General features: G+C 40.0%; 1 protein-coding gene across 14 annotated transcripts in view; it reads left to right on the top strand.

Annotated features, from left to right (window-relative positions):
• Nucleotides 1-23,321, top strand: part of CASK (calcium/calmodulin dependent serine protein kinase) — a 295,974-nt gene that overhangs the window by 151,319 nt on the left and 121,334 nt on the right. For all 14 annotated transcript variants that reach the window (XM_075853921.1, XM_075853923.1, XM_075853929.1 and 11 more), the window contains exons 8-9: nt 2,417-2,539; nt 22,877-22,960. In XM_075853921.1, coding sequence (XP_075710036.1) covers nt 2,417-2,539; nt 22,877-22,960 — 207 coding nt within the window. The remainder of the gene's footprint in view (nt 1-2,416; nt 2,540-22,876; nt 22,961-23,321) is intronic.

A 23,321-nucleotide genomic window follows, 5' to 3' on the forward strand; every position in this document is an offset into this window, starting at 1 on the left:
ACACATAGCACTCCTTTAATTCTGAGCCCTCCCATGGGCCCAAACGGCAGTTTATCGCCACAAATGGGTTATTGCTGCACTCATCTTATTGGAAAAAAAGTCTTTTTTAATTTCACAGCCCAATTCAAATAGGTGCTGTGAAAAAACGTTGCGGTCAAAATGGTAACAACCATAAATAAATTCCTTGAGGGGTGCAGTTTCCAAAATGGGGTCATTATTGGGGGATTCCTACTTTTTTGGCACCTCAACACCTCTTCAAACCTGGCATGCTGCCTAAAATATATTCTAATAAAAAAGAGGCCTCAAAATGCACTAGGTGCTTCTTTGTTTCTGGGGCTTGTGTTTTAGTCCACGAGCACACTAGAGCCACATTTGGGACATTTCTAAAAACTGCAGAATCTGGACAATACATATTTAGTAGTGTTTCTCTGGTAAAACCTTCTGTGTTACAGGAAAAAATAGAATAAAATTGAAATTCAGCAAGAAAAATGAAATTTGCAAATTTCACCTCCATATTGCTTTAATTCCTGTGAAATGCCTGAAGGGTTAAAAAAAATTCTAAATGCTTTTTTGAATACTTTGAGGGGTCTAGTTTTAAAAATGGGGTGTTTTTATGGGTGTTTATAATATATAGGCCCCTCAAAGCCACTTCAGAACTGAACAGGTACCTTAAAAAAAAGGCTTTTGAAATTTTCTTAAAAATATGAGAAATTGCTGTTTATGTTCTAAGCCTTGTAACGTCCAAGAAAAACAAGTGTTCAAAAAACGATGCCAATCTAAAGTAGACATATGGGAAATGTGAACTAGTAACCATTTTTGGTGGTATAACCGTCTGTTTTACAAGCAGATGCATTTCAATTCTGAAAAATGTTATTTTTTCAAAATTTTCTCTAAATTTTGACATTTTCCCCCAATAAACACTGAATATATCGACCAAATTTTTCCACTAACCTAAAGCCCAATGTCTCACGAGAAAACAATCTTGGAATCGCTTGGATAGGTTTAAGCATTCCGACGTTATTACCACATAAAGTGACATGTCAGATTTGATAAATGGGCTCTGAGCCTTAGGGCCCAAACTAGGCTGCGTCCTTAAGGGGTTAAAAGATACTACTTAAAAAATAAGCCCTCATACAGCTACGTCGATAGAAAAATTACGACACAAAAACGAAAAAATTCCTGCAGGCCTTTATGCCAAAGTAGACTGTACTTAAAGAGGCTCTGTCACCAGATTTTGCAACCCCTATCTGCTATTGCAGCAGATAGGCGCTGCAATGTAGATTACAGTAACGTTTTTATTTTTAAAAAACAAGCATTTTTGGCCAAGTTATGACCATTTTCGTATTTATGCAAATGAGGCTTGCAAAAGTACAACTGGGCGTGTTGAAAAGTAAAAGTACAACTGGGCGTGTATTATGTGCGTACATCGGGGCGTGTTTACTACTTTTACTAGCTGGGCGTTCTGATGAGAAGTATCATCCACTTCTCTTCAGAACGCCCAGCTTCTGGCAGTGCAGACACAGCCGTGTTCTCGAGAGATCACGCTGTGTCGTCACTCACAGGTCCTGCATCGTGTCAGACGAGCGAGGACACATCGGCACCAGAGGCTACAGATGATTCTGCAGCAGCATCAGCGTTTGCAGGTAAGTCGATGTAGCTACTTACCTGCAAATGCTGATGCTGCTGCAGAATCAACTGTAGCCTCTGGTGCCGACACGATGCAGGACCTGTGAGTGACGTCACAGATCTGCACTGCCAGAAGCTGGGCGTTCTGAAGAGAAGTGGATGATACTTCTCATCAGAATGCCCAGCTAGTAAAAGTAGTAAACACGCCCAGATGTAACGCACATAATACACGCCCAGTTGTACTTTTACTTTTCAACACGCCCAGTTGTACTTTTGCAAGCCTCATTTGCATAAATACGAAAATGGTCATAACTTGGCCAAAAATGCTCGTTTTTAAAAAATAAAAACGTTACTGTAATCTACATTGCAGCGCCGATCTGCTGCAATAGCAGATAGGGGTTGCAAAATCTGGTGACAGAGCCTCTTTAAAGGGAACTTGTCACATCCTCAGAAAAGGTAATCTGCCGCCATACCTGTATTGCTGTATTGACCCTGATTTCATTGTAGTTTATTTGATGTTGCTAGGGGTTTCTTAGCAAACATCTTGTCCGTAAAACATTCTAGAAAGAGACCTAGGCCAGTCAGTCATCTGTAACCCGGCAGGCGTCCTTGGTAGTGCAGTGTATGTTTTGTTTTTTTTTGTATTTTGTTTTATTTTAAACTTGCACATATGATAAATTACAGAAAGGATTAAATGTTTCAATGAAGCCCAAATTGCTAAAAAAAAAATATTTGTTTATAATGGGTAGCCATAGCTATTAATTTAGATTCTGTTTTTCTACATTTTCAGATGAACCCCCGACAATGGAGCCATATATCTGAAAGTGCCAAAGATTTGGTGCGCCGCATGCTTATGTTGGACCCTGCTGAAAGAATAACCGTCTATGAGGCACTCAACCACCCCTGGCTGAAGGTAAGGTTTCAACTAAAACCCATAGTAGCTGCTAAGGAACAGAATGTGGCGTTTTCTGGGATGTGACAATAGGTCTGAAATTGTCCAAGTAAAAATACACTTAAAGGGATCCTGTCATCAACATCTTACCTGTTAAACTCACCTGACCCCTCAATGGCCGCAGCTGTCCAGAGTGCGTTCCTGTTCTCTTCTTTCCTGAAGTCGTCCTCTGTCAGTAAATATAGTCGTTTAAACTTTTCCCGCCTTTTATGGTAATTATTTTTCCCTCTGGGATGCAGCTTCTTAACCACGCCCACTGCCACCACCTGTCCGGCCCTGACTGGCTAAGGAGCTGTCAATCAAAAAGAAGGAGGTGGAGTCCACTCAGACGCTGGAGGAATGAAAATCTGACTGTTCAGATGAAGATTTGACTCTTCTGCTCATTTGCATACGGCGTGGGACCACTGAAAAACTGAATACTAAAGCTACAGAGCTTACTTAGAACATGTTTATAGCTTAGATGACAATGATTTTTCACCCACTTTCACCAGGTATTGCTGGCTTTATAGCTAAAATGCTGGTGACAGGTTCCGTTTAAGGTCTCATGGATTCATAATTGCGGACAAAATGCTAACACGTTAATTTCTATCGGCCACGTACACCTTCCAGTATATCTACGGATGTGTGTCTGGGCCGTAGAAATGAGACGCAAAAATAGGACATATACCATGACTATAGAACTGTCTGTAACTGTTCAGAAACCGTTGAAAAAACATGCCAAGTTTCAGAGTAAATGCTTAGGTGACTCATGCGTTACTGAGGAATCCTATTGGCGTCCATTAACACGTCGAGGTTCTTCAATGTGGTTATAACAGCAACCCAACCGCAATGTGTAAATGGACCCTTAGGCCTCATGCACACGACCGTGTTTTTGCGGCCGCAATTCCCCCGAAAATCCACGGGAGCATTGCGGCCCCATTCTTTTCTATGGGGCCGTGCACACGACCGTAGTTTTTGCGGTCCGTGCACGGCCCGGGAGCCCGGACCGCAGAAAGAACGGGCATGTCTTATTACGGTCCGGTTCTGCGGTCCGGGCTCATTGAAAACAATGGCCGCGGCCATGTGCATGTCCCACGATTTGCGGGCGGCCTGCGGCTGACAGTCCGCTGACAGTCCGCAGCCGGCCGACCAGAAAATCACGGCCGTGCACACGGCTACGGTCGTGTGCATGAGGCCTTAGGCTACAGGCACACATTGCGGGATTTGGTGCAGAAAATCCACATCAAAACCGCAGGTAAAATCCGCACCTAGTAGTGCATTTTTTATGGTTTTTTTTAGGTGCGGTTTTTACATTTTGATGTGGAAATATGTGCAGTTTTATGCTGCGGATTTTGTGTTTTTTTATAAACTTGTCACATACAATTTGCGAGTCGAAATGCAAGACAAATTGACATACTGCAGATTTTAAAATACACACGAGAGGTCAATTATCTTGCAGAAAAAAATCTGCAACGTGTAGATGAGATTTCTTGGAGTCTCATTTACTTTGCGGCTACTGGTTTATGCTGCAGATCTGTGGCACAAAAATCTGCACGGCAAATCCGCACGTAATACGCATTGAGTGCATTTGGCCTTGGGGTGCAGTCACACGTGGCAGATTTTGTTGCAGAAATTTCTGTGACTGAAAATCTGTTTAATTTATCTGGGTTGCGGAATATTTTTCCTGTAGAAAATTCATACGTTTTTTTCGCCCAGTATTTTTACGCTGCGGAATTACAAGGCAAATATGCCCTGTGTGACTGCACCCATATACTAATGAGTGCTTGGTTAAGTGTCGCACTGCTCAGTCTCTTTAGGATAAATTTGCGCCGTTTGTTTTTGCTGCGCGACCGAAAATAGCACCAAAAAACGCATTCATTTTTACTGCAATTTTCCACGGTTTCCATGCTAACTGCAAAACTGGGGCAAACCGCGGTAAAAACACATGCATTTTGTCAGTGCGGTTTCCGGCTAGATGACTTTTCAGTTATAATGTACTTAATACTACTGCTGTGTCTGTGGGACGGGGCAGGCAATCTGTAAACTGACTACAAGATGTCATGTTTTTTTTGAGGCACAAATGATTGATCACTATTGAGGCTGGGGCAAACATTCATTTTAACCCCTTAAGTACGTGGCCTAGTTTGGGCCTTTAAAGGGATTTTCCCAACAGAGACATTTATGATATATCCACAGGACATGTCATAAAGGTCAGATAGATGCGGGTCCCACCTCTGGGACCAGCACCGATATCTAGAACGGGCTCCCTAAACCCCATTCTACCGCTCTGTGTTGTGGCTGAATCATTTAAGTTACGGAAGCAGCGTAGCAGGCTATTTTATACTACCATTCAGTTCTATGGGACTTACTAGTCGTCCCGTAAAAAACAAGCGCTCATACAGCTGAATCGGCTTAAAAATAAAACAATTATGGCTCTTAAAACATGGCGACACAAAATCAAATTTTTTTGTTATTTATTCTACACTGTAAACGGCGTAAATCTAAGACTTGAAAAAAACCCCATAAATTTTGCCACTCTTTTTTATTATGGGGATTGTCTTTAGACACATTCTCTATTTGAGGATATTTTTCCAGATGTATTCTGCGGTTTTGTTTCTTTCTACAGTATTATAATATAAAATGCTCTTTGTGTAATTTCATTACAAAGTAAACGGTTTATAGGTTTCTATATGCACATACAAAAAAAATATTTTTGGGTGATTCTGTCATACATGAAACTTTGTTTATTTTCATAAATGGTGTGTAGAACTGATTTTAATGGTGTGTGTCAGGATTGGCTAAGTGATTTTTAAACACATGTATTGAATCTGTTACGTATGCTATGAGTAAGCACACTTCTGTAAGCTGTGACACGCCTTACCTGTGTTCTTTATGGATTTTTTTAAAGATGACCTAATAAAGCTCTTTTTATACCATATTTTGCCCATGTTCTGAGGAAAAATTTCTCTTTGTAAAATGTGCAAACTTTATTGATATTTCAGTGTCCCTATCCTGCCCACAGCCGATCTTTGGTATAAAATCCGCTGACCACTTCTCTTGCGATACTCGTTTAGATTAGAACTAGGGAGTAATGTCTGTCCAACAAAAGATTGCACGTTTACCAGTTGTTTAAATCACATGGTCTTTTATTCCATCATAATTTGTAAAATAATGTCAAGGTAATGTTTCGCCAATACAATGGCCTTTCTTAAAGGGAAGGTGTCGCAAAAAATTTTTTTTTACATGAATTTGCTTTTAGTATGTTATTAAAAGAAATTTTATTTATTTGTGTTTTACTTTTTCCTTTTACTTCACTATGGGGGCTGCCATTTTTTATTTTTTTTTTCATCTCTGTGTCAATTAACGACACATACAGAGATGGAATACGGCACATACATCCCCATAGAGAATGCGAACGGGAGCCGTTCCATTCACTATAGTGTACTCCGTCTGTGTGGGAACGGCGCATGCGCCGCTCCCACACAGTCCAAAAGGAAGGTCTTCGGCAGAGCGACATCCGGCGCCATTTTCATGTGGACCGGAAGCCGCGGCCGGACAGTAAGATGACTACTTCCGGTCGCGGCTTCCGGACATATGTTCCAGGCAGCGAAGACGCGAGGAGTAGGATCGGAGGCGGCAGGAGCAGGTAAGTTATGTTTGTGTATGTGATGTGTGTATTATGTGTTATACGGTCTGATTACCACTGTCTAATCCTCCTACACTGTGTGCTGCCATTTTCTGAGCGAATGCACAGTGTAAGAGGATTAGAAGATTCAACCACCTCCTTCTCCTTGCACTAGCCAGGATAAGGGAGGGGGGATTGTGTGAGGACACTAGAGCGTGTGTATCTACACCAAATTTGCAGCATAAAGCAATGAGGTTGCTTTACCACATTGCAATGCTGCAATTTTGGGAATTGCTCCCTCTAGTGACCAGCACATGGAAATGTTATAAATTAGAATCAAATTTATAATATTTCCTGACTTGTGAAAAAATTAAAACAATATTTAATCACTTAAATACTAACTGTTTAAGTGGAAAAAAAATAAAATAAATTCTAGTGACACGTCGCCTTGACTGTATTTGCATATTGTGATGGAATAAAAGACAGTGATTTGATCAACTGGTGCAGTGGCAATCTTTTGTTGGACTTTGACTTCTGGGATATGGTGGAACCTGGAGCCATTTGATGCACAGTTAAGGTCAGGACTAGTGTTGAGGACTATACTTGTATATAGAGAGGAATGTGTAATACGTTTTTGAATGGTAAATATTTAAGTCAGCCAAAAAATCAATTTTCATCCACTGACGGTCGCGATAAAGGATATTTTCCAACAAGTTCCACTGAAAAACTCAGTATGATTTATCGCATTATTGATTAGGGTTAGGCTGGGTTCACACATTGCGGTCAAACTGTTATTTGCCATGATTTTTGCAGAATCGTGGCGAAATAAAGCAGTATTGCTGTTTTTGTTTTTTCTTTAAATCACGGTATCAAAAAAATTTCTTTAACACAGGCACCTGTGGACATAGATGTATGTGGTGGGTAGAAACGCCTCACATCTTGCAGTTCTTTGCAGAGTACGCTTTTGTTTGCATACTGGGTCTGCTTAAGTGCGCATTTTAGTCACAAAGTGACTAATTTCTATGCAACTTTTACTTAAAATCACTGTTTGATGCAATGCTGCCTGAAGACCCCCTGGGCGAAGAATAGAGATGGTCTGGGTCAGCAGTCATCTTTACTTTGTTACCGTGTCATCAGAGACTGACCGCGATCTGCAACGTATCAACGATTTGCAGGAAGAATTTCTTGACAGCCCTGTTTGGAAGGGGTTAAAGGGGACCTGTCATCTGACATGTCTAATTTAGTAAATACTTATATTTCCCCATATAAAACAATTTTTGAACATATTTTCTTAGAACTCTGGTGTTCTGTATGAATAAATGGACAACTGGGTGTTACAATTCCTCTTGTCAAATGGATGTTTTTGTTTTTTTTAAAAAAATCATTTATTTAAATAAGATGAATAACAGAAAAACAATGATCTCAATATAAGGTCACAAGGATACATATTCTCCGTTCCCTGACCCGAATTAGAATATATTGGACCCCGCTCCCCTCCCTTTTTTGGGGGGGCGCACAGAAAAAAAAAATATATTGTGGTTTCAATCGGAAAAAAATGATATATGTCTTGTTTATCAAACAAACACTTCATCAGTTTTTCCCCATGGTTTCCCCTGAACTCTTTCCCTCTGATAAATATGTAGGCATTCTAATGTAGTAAAAACTTTAAGAGATTTAAGAGCTCATTATAGGCTGGTTTGTGGGGTTTTAACCGAGCATTCAAAATTAGTCATCTTCGCTGTCAATATTAATAGCATAATAATTCTCTATTTCTATTTTGGTTGACTCTGAGTCAGCATTAAAGAAGAGTCTACAGATTCTTAACTAAGGGCTTGTCTACTACAGTATTAATAAATTAGACTTTTGGTTCCAAAAGATCTGAATCTGTGGACACTTCCACAAAGAATGCCATAGTCCAGCTTTGAGAAGTGAGCATTTTGGACTTTGTTGGTCTCGGGATTTTGACAACTCAGTTTTCTTGGGTTCAAACCTCACATGAAAAGCCGTATTCGCTCTATAACATATCTTGCATTGAAGTTCTCTTTAACCCCCTTAGAGACCAGCCTATTTTAAACCTTAATGACAAAGCAATTTTTTACGTTATTCCATCGTCGCATTCCAAGAACTATAACTTTTTTTTTTTTTTTTTTTGCGTCGACATAGCTGTATAAGGGATTGTTTTTTGTGGGACAAGTTGTATTTTTTAATAGCACCATTTTGTGGTACATATTTATTGATTAACTTTTATTGGGGTGGGAATAGAAAAAAATTTTGCCACACTTTTTTGCCTCCTAAATCTACGCCGTTTACTGTGGGGTATAAATAACAAAATAACTTTATTCAGCGGGTTGTTAGGATTGCAACTATACCAAATTTGTATAGATTTAGTATGTTTTACTACTTTTACACAGTAAAAACCCTTTTTTTTTCAAAATTATTTGTTTTTGTGTCTACGTATTTGAAGAGCCATAACTTTTTTATTTTTATTTTTTTTCCACGGATGCAATTGTATGAGGGCTTTTTTTTTGCGGGACGATTTTGTAGTAGATGTGACTTTGATCACTTATCACATTTTTTTTTTAAGCAGGATTCACATAACAGCAATTTTTCCTTTTTATTTATTTATTTTTTTCATTTTTTACGACGTTCACCGAGCGGGTTAAATAATGTAATAGCTTTATAGTCGGCGTCGTTACCAAATGTGTAACTTTTTTACTTTATTTTGTTTTTTCAATAATAAAGCAGTTTGTAGGGGAGGAAACGTGTGGGTTTTTCACTTTTTTAAACTTTATTAACCCCTTAACGCTCCATGACCTACTATTAGGTCATGCTAACTAGAGCGTTCGCGCTCAGTGACCTAATAGTAGGTCATGGAGTAAATGCAGCGCCATTTTCCGCCGGCGCGTTCACGAGCTGTGACAGCTGCTGTTTCAGACAGCAGACTATGACGGGACAATGTGCAGGGACCGATCAGAGTTCCCCGCAGATTAACCCCTTAGAAGCCGCGTTCAATAGCGATCGCGGCTTTTAAGGGTTAAGCCACAATCTATCCATGATAGCGGGCGGCGATGGCTACTATGGCAACCAGAGTCCTAACAATGGACTCCGGCTACGCCATCGACGGAAGCCTAGTGGGTACTGACAGTCAGGACCTACTTATCTTGCTGTCAGTGAGTAGCTGATAGCTCTAATACATTGCACTACGCATGTAGTGGAGTGTATTTGAATAGTGATCAGGGCCTCCTGCCCTCAAGTACACTAGTGGAACAAAGTGAAAGTTGTGTAAAAATAAGAAAATTAAAAGTGATAAAAGTAAAAATCCCCCTTTTTCTCTTATCAGCCCTTTATTATTAATACAAATAAACTATACGTTGTTTATCTCGCGCGATGAACACCATAAATGAAAATAATAAACCATACCAGTATCACAATTGTTTGGTCACTTCACCTCCCAAAAAAACGGAATAAAAAGAGATCAAAAAGTCGCATGTACCTAAAAATGGTACTGATCGAAACTACAGTTCGTTATACAAAAAACAAGTCCTCACACCGTTTTCTTGATGGAAAAATAAAAAAGTTATGGCTCTTCGAATATGGCAACACAAAAAGTAAATGATTTTTTACAAAAAGTATTTTATCGTGCAAACACCATAGTTACATAGTTCGTACGGCTGAAAAAAGACACCTGTCCAAGTTCAACCAAGGGACGGGAAAAGGGAAGGGAACCATTTCTAAACATAGGAGATAATATTTTTTTCTTCCAGGAAAATTATTTAAGCCTTTTTTTAAAGCCATCTACTGTCCCTGCTGTGACCAGCTCCTGCGGTAGGCTATTCAATAGATTCACCGTTCTCACAGTAAAGTAGACTTGTCGCCTCTGCAGGTTGAATCTTTTTTCTCCAGATGGAGGGAGGTGCCCCCTTGTTTTTTGAGTGGGTTTTACATGGAACAGGATTTCACCATATTTTTTGTATGTGGCATTAATATATTTATAGAAATTTAATCATGTCCCCCCTTAGTCGTCTTTTTTTAAGGCTAAATAGGTTTAATTCTTTGAATCTTTCCTCATAACTTAGTTTCTCCATGCGCCTTATTAGCTTTGTTGCTCTTCTTTGTATTTTTTCCAACTCCAGGGCATCCTTTCTATGAACTGGAACCCAGAACTGAACTGCATATTCTAGATAAGGCCTCACTAATGCTTTGTAAAGTTGTAATATTACATCCCTGCCCCGCGAGTCCATGTCTCTTTTAATACACTACAATAGCCTGCTGGCCTTTGAAGCAGCTGATTGACATTGCATGCTGTTATTTCGTTTATGATTAACAAGTACACCCAGATCCTTCTCAACTCCCCCAGTGTAGCTCCCCCTAGGACATATGATGCATGCAGGTTGTTGGTACCCAGATGCATAACTTTACATTTATCTACATTAAACTTCATTTGCCAACTGGATGCCCAAACACTTAGTTTGTTTAAATCCGCTTGCAATTCACGAACATATTCCATAGACTGAACTATATTACATAGCTTGGTGTCATCTGCAAAAACAGAAATAGTTCTATTAATCCCATCCTCTATATCATTAATAAATAAGTTGAATAATAGTAGTCCCAGCACTGAACCCTGGGGTACACCACTTATAACCGGGGACCATTCAGAGTAGGAATCATTTACCATAACTCTCTGGATACGGTCCTTGAGCCAATTCTCAATCCAATTACAAACTATATTTTCTAAACCTATAGTCCTTAATTTACCCATTAGACGTCTATGAGGGACAGTGTCAAATGCCTTTGCAAAGTCCAAAAACACTATATCCACAGCGGCCCCTCTGTCTATGCTTCTGCTCACCTCCTCATAAAAACATATCAGGTTAGTTTGACAACTTCTGTCCTTAGTAAAACCGTGCTGGCTGTCACTTATAATACTATTTTTTGTCACATAATCCTGTATATAGTCCCTCAATAGCCCCTCAAACATTTTCCCCACGATGGATGTTAAGCTTACTGGTCTATAATTACCCGGGGAAGACCTAGAGCCCTTTTTTTTTAAAATAGGCACCACATTTGCCCTGCGCCAGTCCCTTGGCACTATATCAGTCACTAGAGAATCTCTGAATATTATGAAAAGGGGGACAGAAATAACTGAACTAAGCTCTTTAAGAATTCTAGGGTGTATCCCATCTGGTCCCTGGGCCTTGTGCACATGTATTTATTTATTTTTTTTTAAAACTACTTTTTTACTTAAAAAAAAAAACTATGAACATATGGAATCGCCGTAATCGTATCGCCCCGCAGAATAAAGTGAATGTCATTTATAGCGCACGGTGAACGCTGTCCAAAAAAATATAATAAAAAAACAATAGTAGAATTGCTGTTTTTTAGTCACCACTCCTCTTAAAAATAGAATAAAAAAAGTTGCATGCACCCCATGAAAACTACAATGAATTCCTCAAGGTGTCTAGTTTCCAAAATAGGGTCACTTTTGGGGGGTTTCCACAGTTTTGACACCACAAGACCTCTTCAAACCGGACATGGTGCCTAATAAATTAAATTAATAAAATTTCACCTCTACTTTGCGCTAAATTCCTGTGAAACACCTAAAGGGTTAATAAACTTTCTAAATGCTGTTGTGAATACTTTGAGGGGTCTAGTTTCTAAAATGGGGTGTTTGATAGGGGTTTCTAATATATAGGTCCCTCAAAGCAACTTCAGAACTGGAACCTAAAAAAATAAATAAATGAGGCAATACTTCGCTTCTTACATTATACTGATGATGAGCAGTGCCCACCCCGAGATTACCCCAGTTTTGACCGTTTGTATAAACAGAGACCCCTATTGGACCATTTCAGTGCCCGGTTTTCCCAAGCATACACCCCCGAGAATTGTATTTCTATTGATGAGTCCATGGTACATTTTAAAGGGAGGCTTCAATTCCGACAGTTCCTGCCGAGTAAGAGGGCAAGGTATGGCGTGAAGATGTATAAGCTGTGCGAGAGTGCATCAGGGTATACCTACAAATTTAGGATATATGAAGGGAAGGACACCAGTATTCAGCCCCCAGAATGCGCACTTTACTGGGAATTAACGCAAAAATTGTGTGGGATTTGGTGCACCCACTTTTGGACCAGGGTTACCACCTCTACCTGGATAATTTTTATACCAGCGTCCCACTCTTCAACTGCCTCGCTTCCAGAAGTACTGCGACATGCGGCACTGCTAGAGGAAATCTGGGAGGCCTCCCGAAGACTCTGCTTGGGCAAACACTCAGAAGGGGTGAGAGCAGGGCACATTCTAGCAGCAACATATTGTGTCAAGTACAAGGACAAGAGACGTCCTTGTATTGACGACAATACATGGCCACACCAGTACCCATGTACCTGTATGATGTACCAGTACGGAGACCCCCAAACCAGACTGCATCCTGGACTACAATAGGTACATGGGAGGGGTGGACTTGTCAGATCAAGTCCTGAAGCGCCATGCGGTGTGGTATAAGAAGCTGGCCGTGCTCATCATACAGATGGCATTGTACAATGCGTACGTGCTAGATCGATGTACAGGCCAGGCGGGGACTTTCCTAGAATTTCAAGAGGTGGTTATCAAGAACCTAATCTTTAGGGACCAATAAGGGGGACACCCAGTACTTCTGGAAGCGAGGCCACACGCATTGTACCAGGGCAACACTTTCCAGGAGAAGTCCCCCTAACTGCACCTCTTTTGACTTTTTCCCTTCTTGCCAAAGTCTGCTATAAGAGGGGGATAAGGAAGGACACAATATATCAATGTGACACGTGTCCCGAAAAACCAGAGCTCTGTATGAAAGTGTTTTACTTACCCTGATGCACTCTGCACAGCTTATCCCCCTCATCTTTCCCTTCTGAGCCCTGCTGTGTGCCCAGGCAGCTGATAACAGCCACATGTAGGGTATTGCCGTACCCAGGTGAACCCACATTAGTTTATGGGGTGTATGTCTCCGGTCAAAATGTTCACTACACCCCTAGGTGAATGCCTTAAGGGGTGTCGTTTTTAAAACGGGGTCACTTCTTGGGGGTTTCAACTGTACTGGTACCTCAGGGGATTCTGCATATATGACTTGGCACCAGCAAATCCCCAGTAGGCCAAATTTTGGTCCTTTCCTTCTGAGCCCTCCCAAGGGCCCAAACGGCAGTTTATCACCACAAATGGGTTATTGCCGTATTTTATTCCTTGTGAAAATAAGACATTTTGAGGCAAAACTACATCTTATTGGAAAAAATTTCTTTCTGTTTTGGGCAACAAAATTGGGTATTTTATTCCTTGTGAAAATAAGAAATTTTGATTAAAAATTACATTTTATTAGAAACCATTTCATTTTTTAATTTCACAGCCCAATTCAAATACGTGCTGTGTAAAAACTGTGGGGTAAAAATGGTAACCACAACCATAAATTAATTCCTTGAGGGGGTATAGTTTCCAAAATGGTGTCACTTTTGGGAAATTCCTACTGTTTAGCACCTCAACACCTCTTAAAACCTGGCATGCTGCCTAAAATATATTCTAATAAAAGAGGCCCAAAAATGCACTAGGTGCTTCTTTTCTTCTGGGGCTTGTGTTTTAGTCCACGAGCACACTAGAGCCACATGTGGGACATTTCTAAAAACTGCAGAATCTGGACAATACAGATTTAGTAGTGTTTCTCTGGTAAAACCTTCTGTGTTAACGAAAAAAATTGAATAAAATTGAAATTCAGCAAGAAAAATTAAATTTGCACATTTCACCTCCACTTTGCTTTAATTCCTGTGAAATGCATAAAGGGTTAAAAAAAAACTTTCTAAATGCTGTTTTGAATACTTTGAGGGGTCTAGTTTTTAAAATGGGGTGTTTTATGTGGGTTTCTAATATAGTTTCTAATACCCTTCAAAGCCACTTCAGATTTAAAAAGTTCCTTACAAAAAATGGCTTTTGAAATTTTCTTTAAAATGTGAGAAATTGTTGTTTTTATGTTCTAAGCCTTGTAACATCCAAGAAAAATAAAATGTTCAAAAAATTATGCCAGTCTAAAGTAGACATATGGGAAATGTGAACTAGTAACTGTCAGGGTAGCTTCCTTCTCCCGGTTATCTCACACCGAATAACCACCTCTGTAAGTTGGAATCTGAGAGCATGCAAGGAGAAAATATACCAGGCAGACAAGTTGGTACAGATCCTCCCTCAGTCAAGCAGGAAGTAAGAACTGAACTTTTTTTATTGAACAAAGAAAGAATCACAAGTTCCCTCCCTAGAGATGTGGGACGTGCTTAAGCCCCATTGACCACTCAGCTGTAAGTTCTTCTGTACACTCCTCTTGCATTCCAGGGGCGGTGTCTCCATAGACGTGTCCCTCATACAGGCTCCTTTGTGTTCCATAGATCCAATCTCTTTGTGAAATATACTGATATATAGATAGATAGATGTAAGGATAATATTTTTGCAAACAATATACATGGTAATGATCCCTGACAGTCCCCCCTAAAAATATTATTACTCTATCCCTGAGTCTTGCCTATCAACCTACCACTGACCACTCGAACCAGGTGGGTAGGGATTTTTGATTTCTTCACCAGCTTGAGACTAGCTACTCCTTATGAGTAACCCCCCTTTGTACCTGGACTTCCAAGGTTTTGGAGTGGTCTTAAATTTCCTTATTCTCCTCAGGATACAGGATGGTTGTCTTGGTTTAATCTACAAACCGCTGCTGGTTGTAATATATAGAATTAATCCAGTCTACATTTTTATTAATGGTAATAATTGTCGCACTGTCACTTACTGTCCTAATGGGACTTTTACCCCTGCAGATATAACAGGTCATGGGCAGCATCTTCCCCAAACCTGAAGACACCCGGGTAACCTAACCTCCGGGCTCTCATTGCTGCCATGTACTTCTTACATATGAGTGACAACAACCAGTGACCTTCACCTCACACCTCCACATAAAACTCCTCAGATCGTAATTTGCAGCACCGTGGCATATTTACACACATTATAATTATAAACCTCAGACAATATAAACAATAGGGCTTCAACTAATAATATAATGCTATCACCAATCTCATGCTGTCGCCCTCAGGTTTTGGGTCCCATCAGTTCATTGCCAGTCCTGTACATCATCGTCCTCTTCTTCTCCTGTCTTCTGTGGAGTCAGACTGCACAGTGGTGTCCAGTGAGGGATTTATTACTATCCTCCACCTGGTCACTTATTAAAATACTTGATACTGCTGACGGATTCACTCTTTGGTCTTTACTTTAATCTTTGCTGATGTCATCAGGACTTCGTTTGGTCCTTCTCATCTGTCAGACACCGTCTCTTTTAGTATACGTCACCGGGCTGTACATAGCACCTCATGTTGTGAGCCTGGGGTGAGATCCCACGTAGACGGAGTAGTGGAGTTTTATTGTAACTACCACAAACCCTCCGCATCTGTCCTCTTCCTCCGGTAAGTTACTTGTCTGGGTGTCTGCTTAGAATTGTAACACTGCCGTTAGTTCATGATAAACGCGTTGTACTGGCTCCGGCTGCGCCTGCCGCATCTCAGTGATGGAGTTCATCATATTAAAAGTCTTTTAGTTCATGTTTACTGGCACTTGCTGGGGACCCCCAACCCTCGTCAATTGTTAAAATAAATACTAATCTGGTGATAACATCATCCGCGTACACTATAAACGTTGTTCTAAGTACATACAATAATAATGACAGGCCCTTAAACGACATCAAACAAACACCTTTATGTAAGAAAAACTTCTCTGTTCCACTGGACAGGGCACCTAGAAGATGTGTATTTACTGGGTACATTGTATTTGAACTTGGTGTCACACTTTCCAGCAGGATTTATACCTTGATCTCAGCTGATTACCTGGAACAGCTCCTACTCACAGAAATATACACAGATTCCACATGTTTATCTGACAAGTGTCTCAAACCAATTCTCCCCCCCCCCCCCCCTACTCTGGTTCGTTCTACCTGGGAAGGCCTCTCAAGGTCTCTTCTCTTTGTGGGAGCCGGGTATGATCAGATTGACACCGGTCTGCCAAGACTGTTCTGTAGGCTAATCAAACAGCTCTAACAGAATTTAGCAGCATCAGCTGTAAAGCCTGGGACATACCACATCGATTCTTACAGTCTTGGGGCATATGTGAGGTCATACACCATCAATACAAGTGCCATCAAGAGTTCCTTGGGTGCTACCGGTTTACCTTCCTTTATCCGTCCAAATTCTGTCAGAATCTGGTTCTCACGCCTTCCGCTCCCAGTTGGATTCCTGTGGAGAACAAGCTTTTCATCGCATAATCAGTAATTGATCTTAATCGGATAATTAATTTGAAGAAAAACATTAACAATTACATATTTTATGTTAAACATTCACACTGGGCAGTAACTAAAACTGATACCTACAAACTGATTGTTGTTCTCTTTTATATATATATTTATATATATATATATATATATATATATATATATACACTGCACAGAACTCTCTGCTCTAAAATGTTCCTTTCACAACAAAAATATTTTTTCAAATGTGAATCTTCTTGCACTGAGAAGTTCTCATTTACACAAACATAATACTGATGCCTCCAATAGTCAAATACTAAGGCTGGTCCAGAACTTTACATAAAACTTAACCTCAGTATTTAATATTCCCACAACATTTTTTGAATATTGTTATTAAACAAACTAACTTTGGGATAACATCTGAAGAACTGCTGACATCTTATCATTGTACAAACACCAGGTCAATACTTGGGATAACACTGTTCCCCTGTCACTACACACAACGTCTGCAGTGGGGAAGATACCGGCCGGGCTTCAGGCCCCCCTGAGAACATGTCTATACACACGAGCACATTGTCATGCACTTATACCTCGGGTAGTTGTATGTTCTGCAGTCGCTAGGACAGGTAATCTAGCCAGGCTGCACTTTTCACAGGTACCTTTGTTGTTTTACCTATGTCATGCCGTGCGCACATCATGCAGGCTGCTACAAACCTAGTGGTGGCATTATTGTATCCAGGGACAAGCCAATTTACTGATACCTGGCCGCGCATACCCTTGTTGTCAGGTCTGTCTTCTCTTGCTCTCTCAATTGGCTTACCCGATGATCCAATAAAGTTCCTACTACCAATGGGCCCATAATTGTGGACGATGCCAAAAGCGTACCTAGAGTCAGTGTAAATGTCGGCCGTCTTACCTCCAGCCAGGTTACAAGCCTCAGCGAGCACCTCCAGCTCTGCTCCTTGAGATGAATGAGAAGGTGAGAGTGGTTTCTGGATAATTTACCTGGTGCTTCGTATCCTGTCTTGTACATACTGTATATGATAAAGTATCTCTACATTACAAATTTACATTAAAAACCCATGTCACATATAGATAGAATATTTCAAAGGGGTGGCGTCTTCATCCTCTAAAATAAAAACAAATGTTATACACTTCTCTCCAAACTCATCTGATAATCCAGAACACTTTGAGAATCTCACTTTTATCAGGTTCTGTAAATACTTGATTAATACAAAAACAAATAAAAATTACTAAAATCTTTACATAAAATTAACAGTATTCAGATAATTTTCACCTCCTTCCCTACTAAATCTGTAAAGACTCATCTGTGAGTGACCTCGGCCTCTTGAGTCAATTTGCTGGAGGGGGATGGTCTCTTACACAATACCTCATATTGGGTGGAGACTACAGCACCGCATACCCAGTGCCATATTTACTGTTCTGGAAGGATCTACACAGAAAAACCTCAACATTTAGGTTACTCTTATGCACATTTTGTAGATCTCCTGGAACCAAATTCATTAATTCAAAACAAACCAAAATTGTACCTGATCAGTCCCTTCACCATTCCCCCCTTTGTGGACTCTGCGAAAGTAATGTAGCAGGGTTCAAAACTACATCTCAACATAATAAGGTTGGGCACTCTGTCTGGGGGGCACTAGTTTAACCCCCTGTAATACACAACAGCCTGGAACAAAAATGACTTTCTCCTGACAAAAATAAATTTTATCTTTAAAATAACTTGCAACCATTTACCTGTAAAACATCTTTCATTTTCCAAAATAACATTTAGGCACGTGCCTCATGTGTGAAAACAAAAACAAAACAATTGTAATTAGTTATTCAATAAAACGGAAAATATTATATCTGGTAATATTAATTACTGCAAACCAATAAACTATATACAAGAATAGGGAACAGTGGGGGCACATGCACTTTCAAGACCCTGTAATATCTGTAGTTTAATACATTTGAATTAACATCAAAACACATTAAATCTTATCATATCATAGCACATAAATCTGCAGCGTAACTTTTATCATCTTTTTCCTTTTTTTTTTTTCCCCGACATATCCAGCAGTCTGTCATATTTTCCTCGCTGGGTGAAGGTTAGGACAACAGCACATGCGCAAAGATAAGAAACTTTCCTGTACACAGAAAAAAAGAAACTGATTTTAACCCCATACACAAAACACTAAGAATTTTTGTTTTTTTAGACATTACTGCTGTTAAAAATAAGAGCATACAATATAGATCTAAAATCAGTGCAATATTGTAATCCCTTGTCTCATCAGTCCATGCCCTATATACAAGCTTACACCAGTCTGCTTCACACTACACACAGCCCCCCTCCCCCACACAATTGCATTCTACAGGAGGGGGTCACACACTCACTCCTCACAGCTTCTATTCTCACAATCTTAACAATTTCAATGCCGGCAAAACAACGTACGTATCTGCAATCATTCATCACACTATTGTATAGGAATTATCTACGTTCAAAACATCAAACACATAATCTGTAACAGTGTCCAATCTGTCGGCCACCATCTCTATATTATGATGACGTGTCTTTTCACCAGTGCACAGCGTCCTGCAACCTGGGACGGAATCTAGAATAGAAGAAATGTGTTATCGTCAACTCGTTACTGAGGGAAATGACAAAATTAACAAGGCTATCATTTCATTCTGATTTGATTGGGCCGGGTGTGACCTCATCAGGGGTGGGAGGGCAGCCTCTCCAATAGGAAGCACATAGCTCAGCTGTGAGAGGGGCTTTGCTGCCCACAATGAGGACACACTCAACATGAGGTACGGCCGCCATTACAGGGCGGCGGCTGGTCCTGTGTTTTCTAATGCATATAACATACAATACCTTTCTTATTTCCAACTTCCCTTTGCTTCACCAAATCATACGAATAGGATCGTCCGGGTACGGGTGATCCTGATGATTTGAATATGGACCGTAAACCATCCATTCTAACCGTCTATATTATACACGTAATTTATATAACACCTTTTGGTCTGCAACCTTCTAGTGACCGGTTTCACCGAGGTCTGGCCAAAATATTACAATTCCTCAGTCTACAACTCATTAAGTCTTGCTGGAATATTACAATTTCGCAGTCTGCAATTTCTTAAATCTCGCTGGAATATAACAATCTTCCAGTTTGCAATTTATTAAATCTCGCTGGAATATAAAAATTTCTATCTAGTAACAATTTTCGGACTGCAACTCTCTTGGTCTGGCCGATATATTACCCACAACTCTTCACACGTCTTATCGTGCCCCTGTATAAGACAGGTTATATTTTCTATCTAGTCCCTAATTACCCAGAGGATGGTTAGTCGGGCTCGACTAATTTCTTATGGGTACGTGACCACACAGCGGGGATGTCGCCCCTGTCGCCTGAGAGCTAATCCAGGCAACCGACACAGGCTATACATATTCCCACAAGACCGTCCACTAACACAGATAAGTCGAAGATTAATAAAATCAACTGACTTACCGAGTTATTGTGGAGGTGATCAGGCTCCTTCAGTGGGCAGTCCTGGGTCGTCTGTTTCACCCTATGATTGTCGGTTGTCCGGATTCCGAGATCCCCTCAAGTGTGGCCCCACGTTGGGCGCCAGTTGTCAGGGTAGCTTCCTTCTCCCTGTTGTCTCACACCGAATAACCACCTCTGTAAGTTGGAATCTGAGAGCATGCATGGAGAAAATATACCAGGCAGACAAGTTGGTACAGATCCTCCCTCAGTCAAGTAGGAAGTAAGAACTGAACTTTTTTTATTGAACAAAGAAAGAATCACAAGTTCCCTCCCTAGAGATGTGGGACGTGCTTAAGCCCCATTGGCTCCTCAGCTGTAAGTTCTTCAGTACACTCCTCTTGCATTCCAGGGGCGGTGTCTCCATAGACGTGTCCCTCATACAGGCTCCTTTGTGTTCCATAGATCCAATCTCTTTGTGAAATATACTGATTATATATATATATATATATATATATATATATATATATATATATATATATATATATAAGGATAATATTTTTGCAAACAATATACATGGTAATGATCCCTAACATAACTATTTTGGGTGGTATAACCATCTGTTTTATAAGCAGATCCTTTAAATTCAGAAAAATGCTATTTTTTTTTGTACGTTTTCTCTAAATTTTGCAATTTTTCACAAATTATCACTGAATATATCAAGCAAATTTTACCACTAACATAAATCCAATGTCTCACGAGAAAACAATCTCAGAATCGCTTGGATAGGTTTAAGCATTCCGAAGTGATTACCACATAAAGTGAAATATGTCAGATTTCAAAAATGGGCTCTGAGCCTTAACAAGGCTGAGTCCTTAAGGGGTTAAACTTTTTTTTACTTGTCCTACTAGGGAACTTTAATATGTGATCCTCCGATCACTTTTCTAATACACTGCAATAATTTTGTATTGCAGTGTATTACTCCCTGTCCATTTATGGCCTAGCAGGAAATCACTACAGGCAGACCTGGGGGCCTTTATTTGGCCCCCGGCTGCCATCGGAGATACAGACACTCCGCGTTCTTATCGCCGGGTGTCGGTGGGAGAGAGAGGGCGCTCCCTCAGTCTCTCCAAAACAACTCTGATGCAGTGCTCGCTATTGAGCATCTGACTGGTTAAACGGGTGAGATCAATACTTATATCGATCTCACCCGTTCGAGCAGGGATGTCGCCTGCCCTCAGCTACCTCTGGTAGCTGAGAGCAGGGAGATTTAACGACTTCCTTCTCTATTTATTTATTCCTATGCAGCGCCGTGAACAGGCATATTGACAGTCACTAACTGGTTAATATTTCAGATTTTACGGCTATGTTGGTATTCTTCCAAACCCTTATATTTTTTTTTTTTCTGGGTCTGAACTGGTGATATTTTAATATCTGGGAGGTTTTCTTTTGCCCATTTTTCAAAAAAAATTTGAATTTAACTCTTTATATTTTATCCTAGTGATATGTAATATATGATGGATATGAGATATATTGAGGTTTTACCTCCTGCATTTGGTATTATTTTATAAAAATGTGCTGGATTCCAGAGATTAGGATGGTCTCTACAAAACTGACACATTAAGCGTCTCCACTGGTAATAATATAAATAGTCTTTATTTGAGATTGAAAATTCATCTAGCATTTCATGGAAAGTGTAAATCATTGATTTTCTCGTTGAATCACTTGAATTCTAGATTTCAACCCACATTGTTGCCATTTTAAAATTACTTTTTTTTGGGTATAATAGTCACTAATGCGGGATGCTCTCCTATTATGGATAACCTAGTAATGTGGGGTGAAATTCCAAATATAGAGGTACACTTAACGCAAACCTTCCATGTATCACTGTATAACATCGCATATTCATCTGGGCTACTGGTATGTCAGCATTTCGTGCCAGAACAATTGAGCTCAGAGGAAACGGTGAAAAAAAAGCCACCTCCAAGCTCCTTATCCACTGAATTTGAGCTCTTTCTAATCCACTCAATAGGATATCTCATGATACATGCCATATTGTATTTTATCAGGTTTGGAAAGGATATACCCCCTTCCTGCTTGGAAGCTTGAAGTCTATCTAGAGACACTTTTTGTCTTTTTCCCCCTCCAAATAAATCAAAGAAAAGCCTCTTCGAATTGTTTTATTTCTTTGTTTTTTTTATTATAAACGTTCTCATTCTGTTCCGTATGAATAAATGGACATCTGGGTGTTACAATTCCTCTTGTCAAATGGATGTGTCACTGTGTATGGACACATCCCAAACTGTTAACACCCAGTTGTCAATTTATTTACACGTTTCAGGAATAATAAGGGAACGACACAATGTAGCGTTCTATGAAAAGATGTTCCAAAATAGTTATTTTGTGGGAAATGCAATTATTTACTAAAATAGACATGTCCGGAAAGGTGACCAATCTTCTTTAAAAACGCAACAAAAACCGTAGTGTGTTATCCCAGCCATAATGACTATTTAGCCAATAACATTTAGTGTAAATGTATGTCTTTAATCGCTTTGAGTCACGGAATGCAATCACATTTGCCTTAATCTGAATCCTATTGTATTCCCCTGCTTTTAACCACATAAGTTGAATGCATGTGGGAACGTAATTAGGGGGAATTTTTTTTGTTGAGTTTAGAAGTTGCCGATCGCAACCAATTGGTTGTGTTGCAGCTCTGATTTTGAAAAATTGGCCTCAAACCAATTCGATTTTAGCCCTCATTTTTCAATGTCCCAACTGCTCCGCTTGTCCCTTTGCCCCAGATTTGAATTTATACCAATGTGGTTTTTTTCATTTATTCATTTATTTGCCTACCCAAAACTTTATTTGCATTGATTATTTACTTTGTGGAATAATGCAACTGTCCTCTGTTACAGGAAAGAGATCGCTATGCATACAAGATCCACTTGCCAGAAACTGTAGAACAACTAAGAAAATTTAATGCAAGGAGGAAATTAAAGGTAAGATTATAAATTATTTTAACGAATTTGGCAATTGAGAGCTCATCTTGGCAACAATGGGGGAAATGAATTATTCACTCTCCGCAATTTTTTTTGTCATGGAAAAGTAACCAATGCCTCGAAAGGCGCAAATTGCGACATTGGAGGCATTTGCGCCGCTTACACAACTTTACAAGTGGGTGCGGGGCTTAGCAGAAGCGGGCATGGCCTTCCACATCCCAACAAATTTTTTATCATTTATGCCATAAACTGGCGTGAATTATTGCGTAATCTACTGCAGCTCGTAGCTAGAGTAGATTTGACTTTCTGCAGAACGGACGGCCAGAGATGCACGGAATTTATTAAGAGGCGTGCGCATCTA

This window comes from Rhinoderma darwinii, chromosome 2, assembly GCF_050947455.1.
Source record: "Rhinoderma darwinii isolate aRhiDar2 chromosome 2, aRhiDar2.hap1, whole genome shotgun sequence".
NCBI classification, from domain to species: Eukaryota; Metazoa; Chordata; class Amphibia; order Anura; family Rhinodermatidae; genus Rhinoderma; species Rhinoderma darwinii.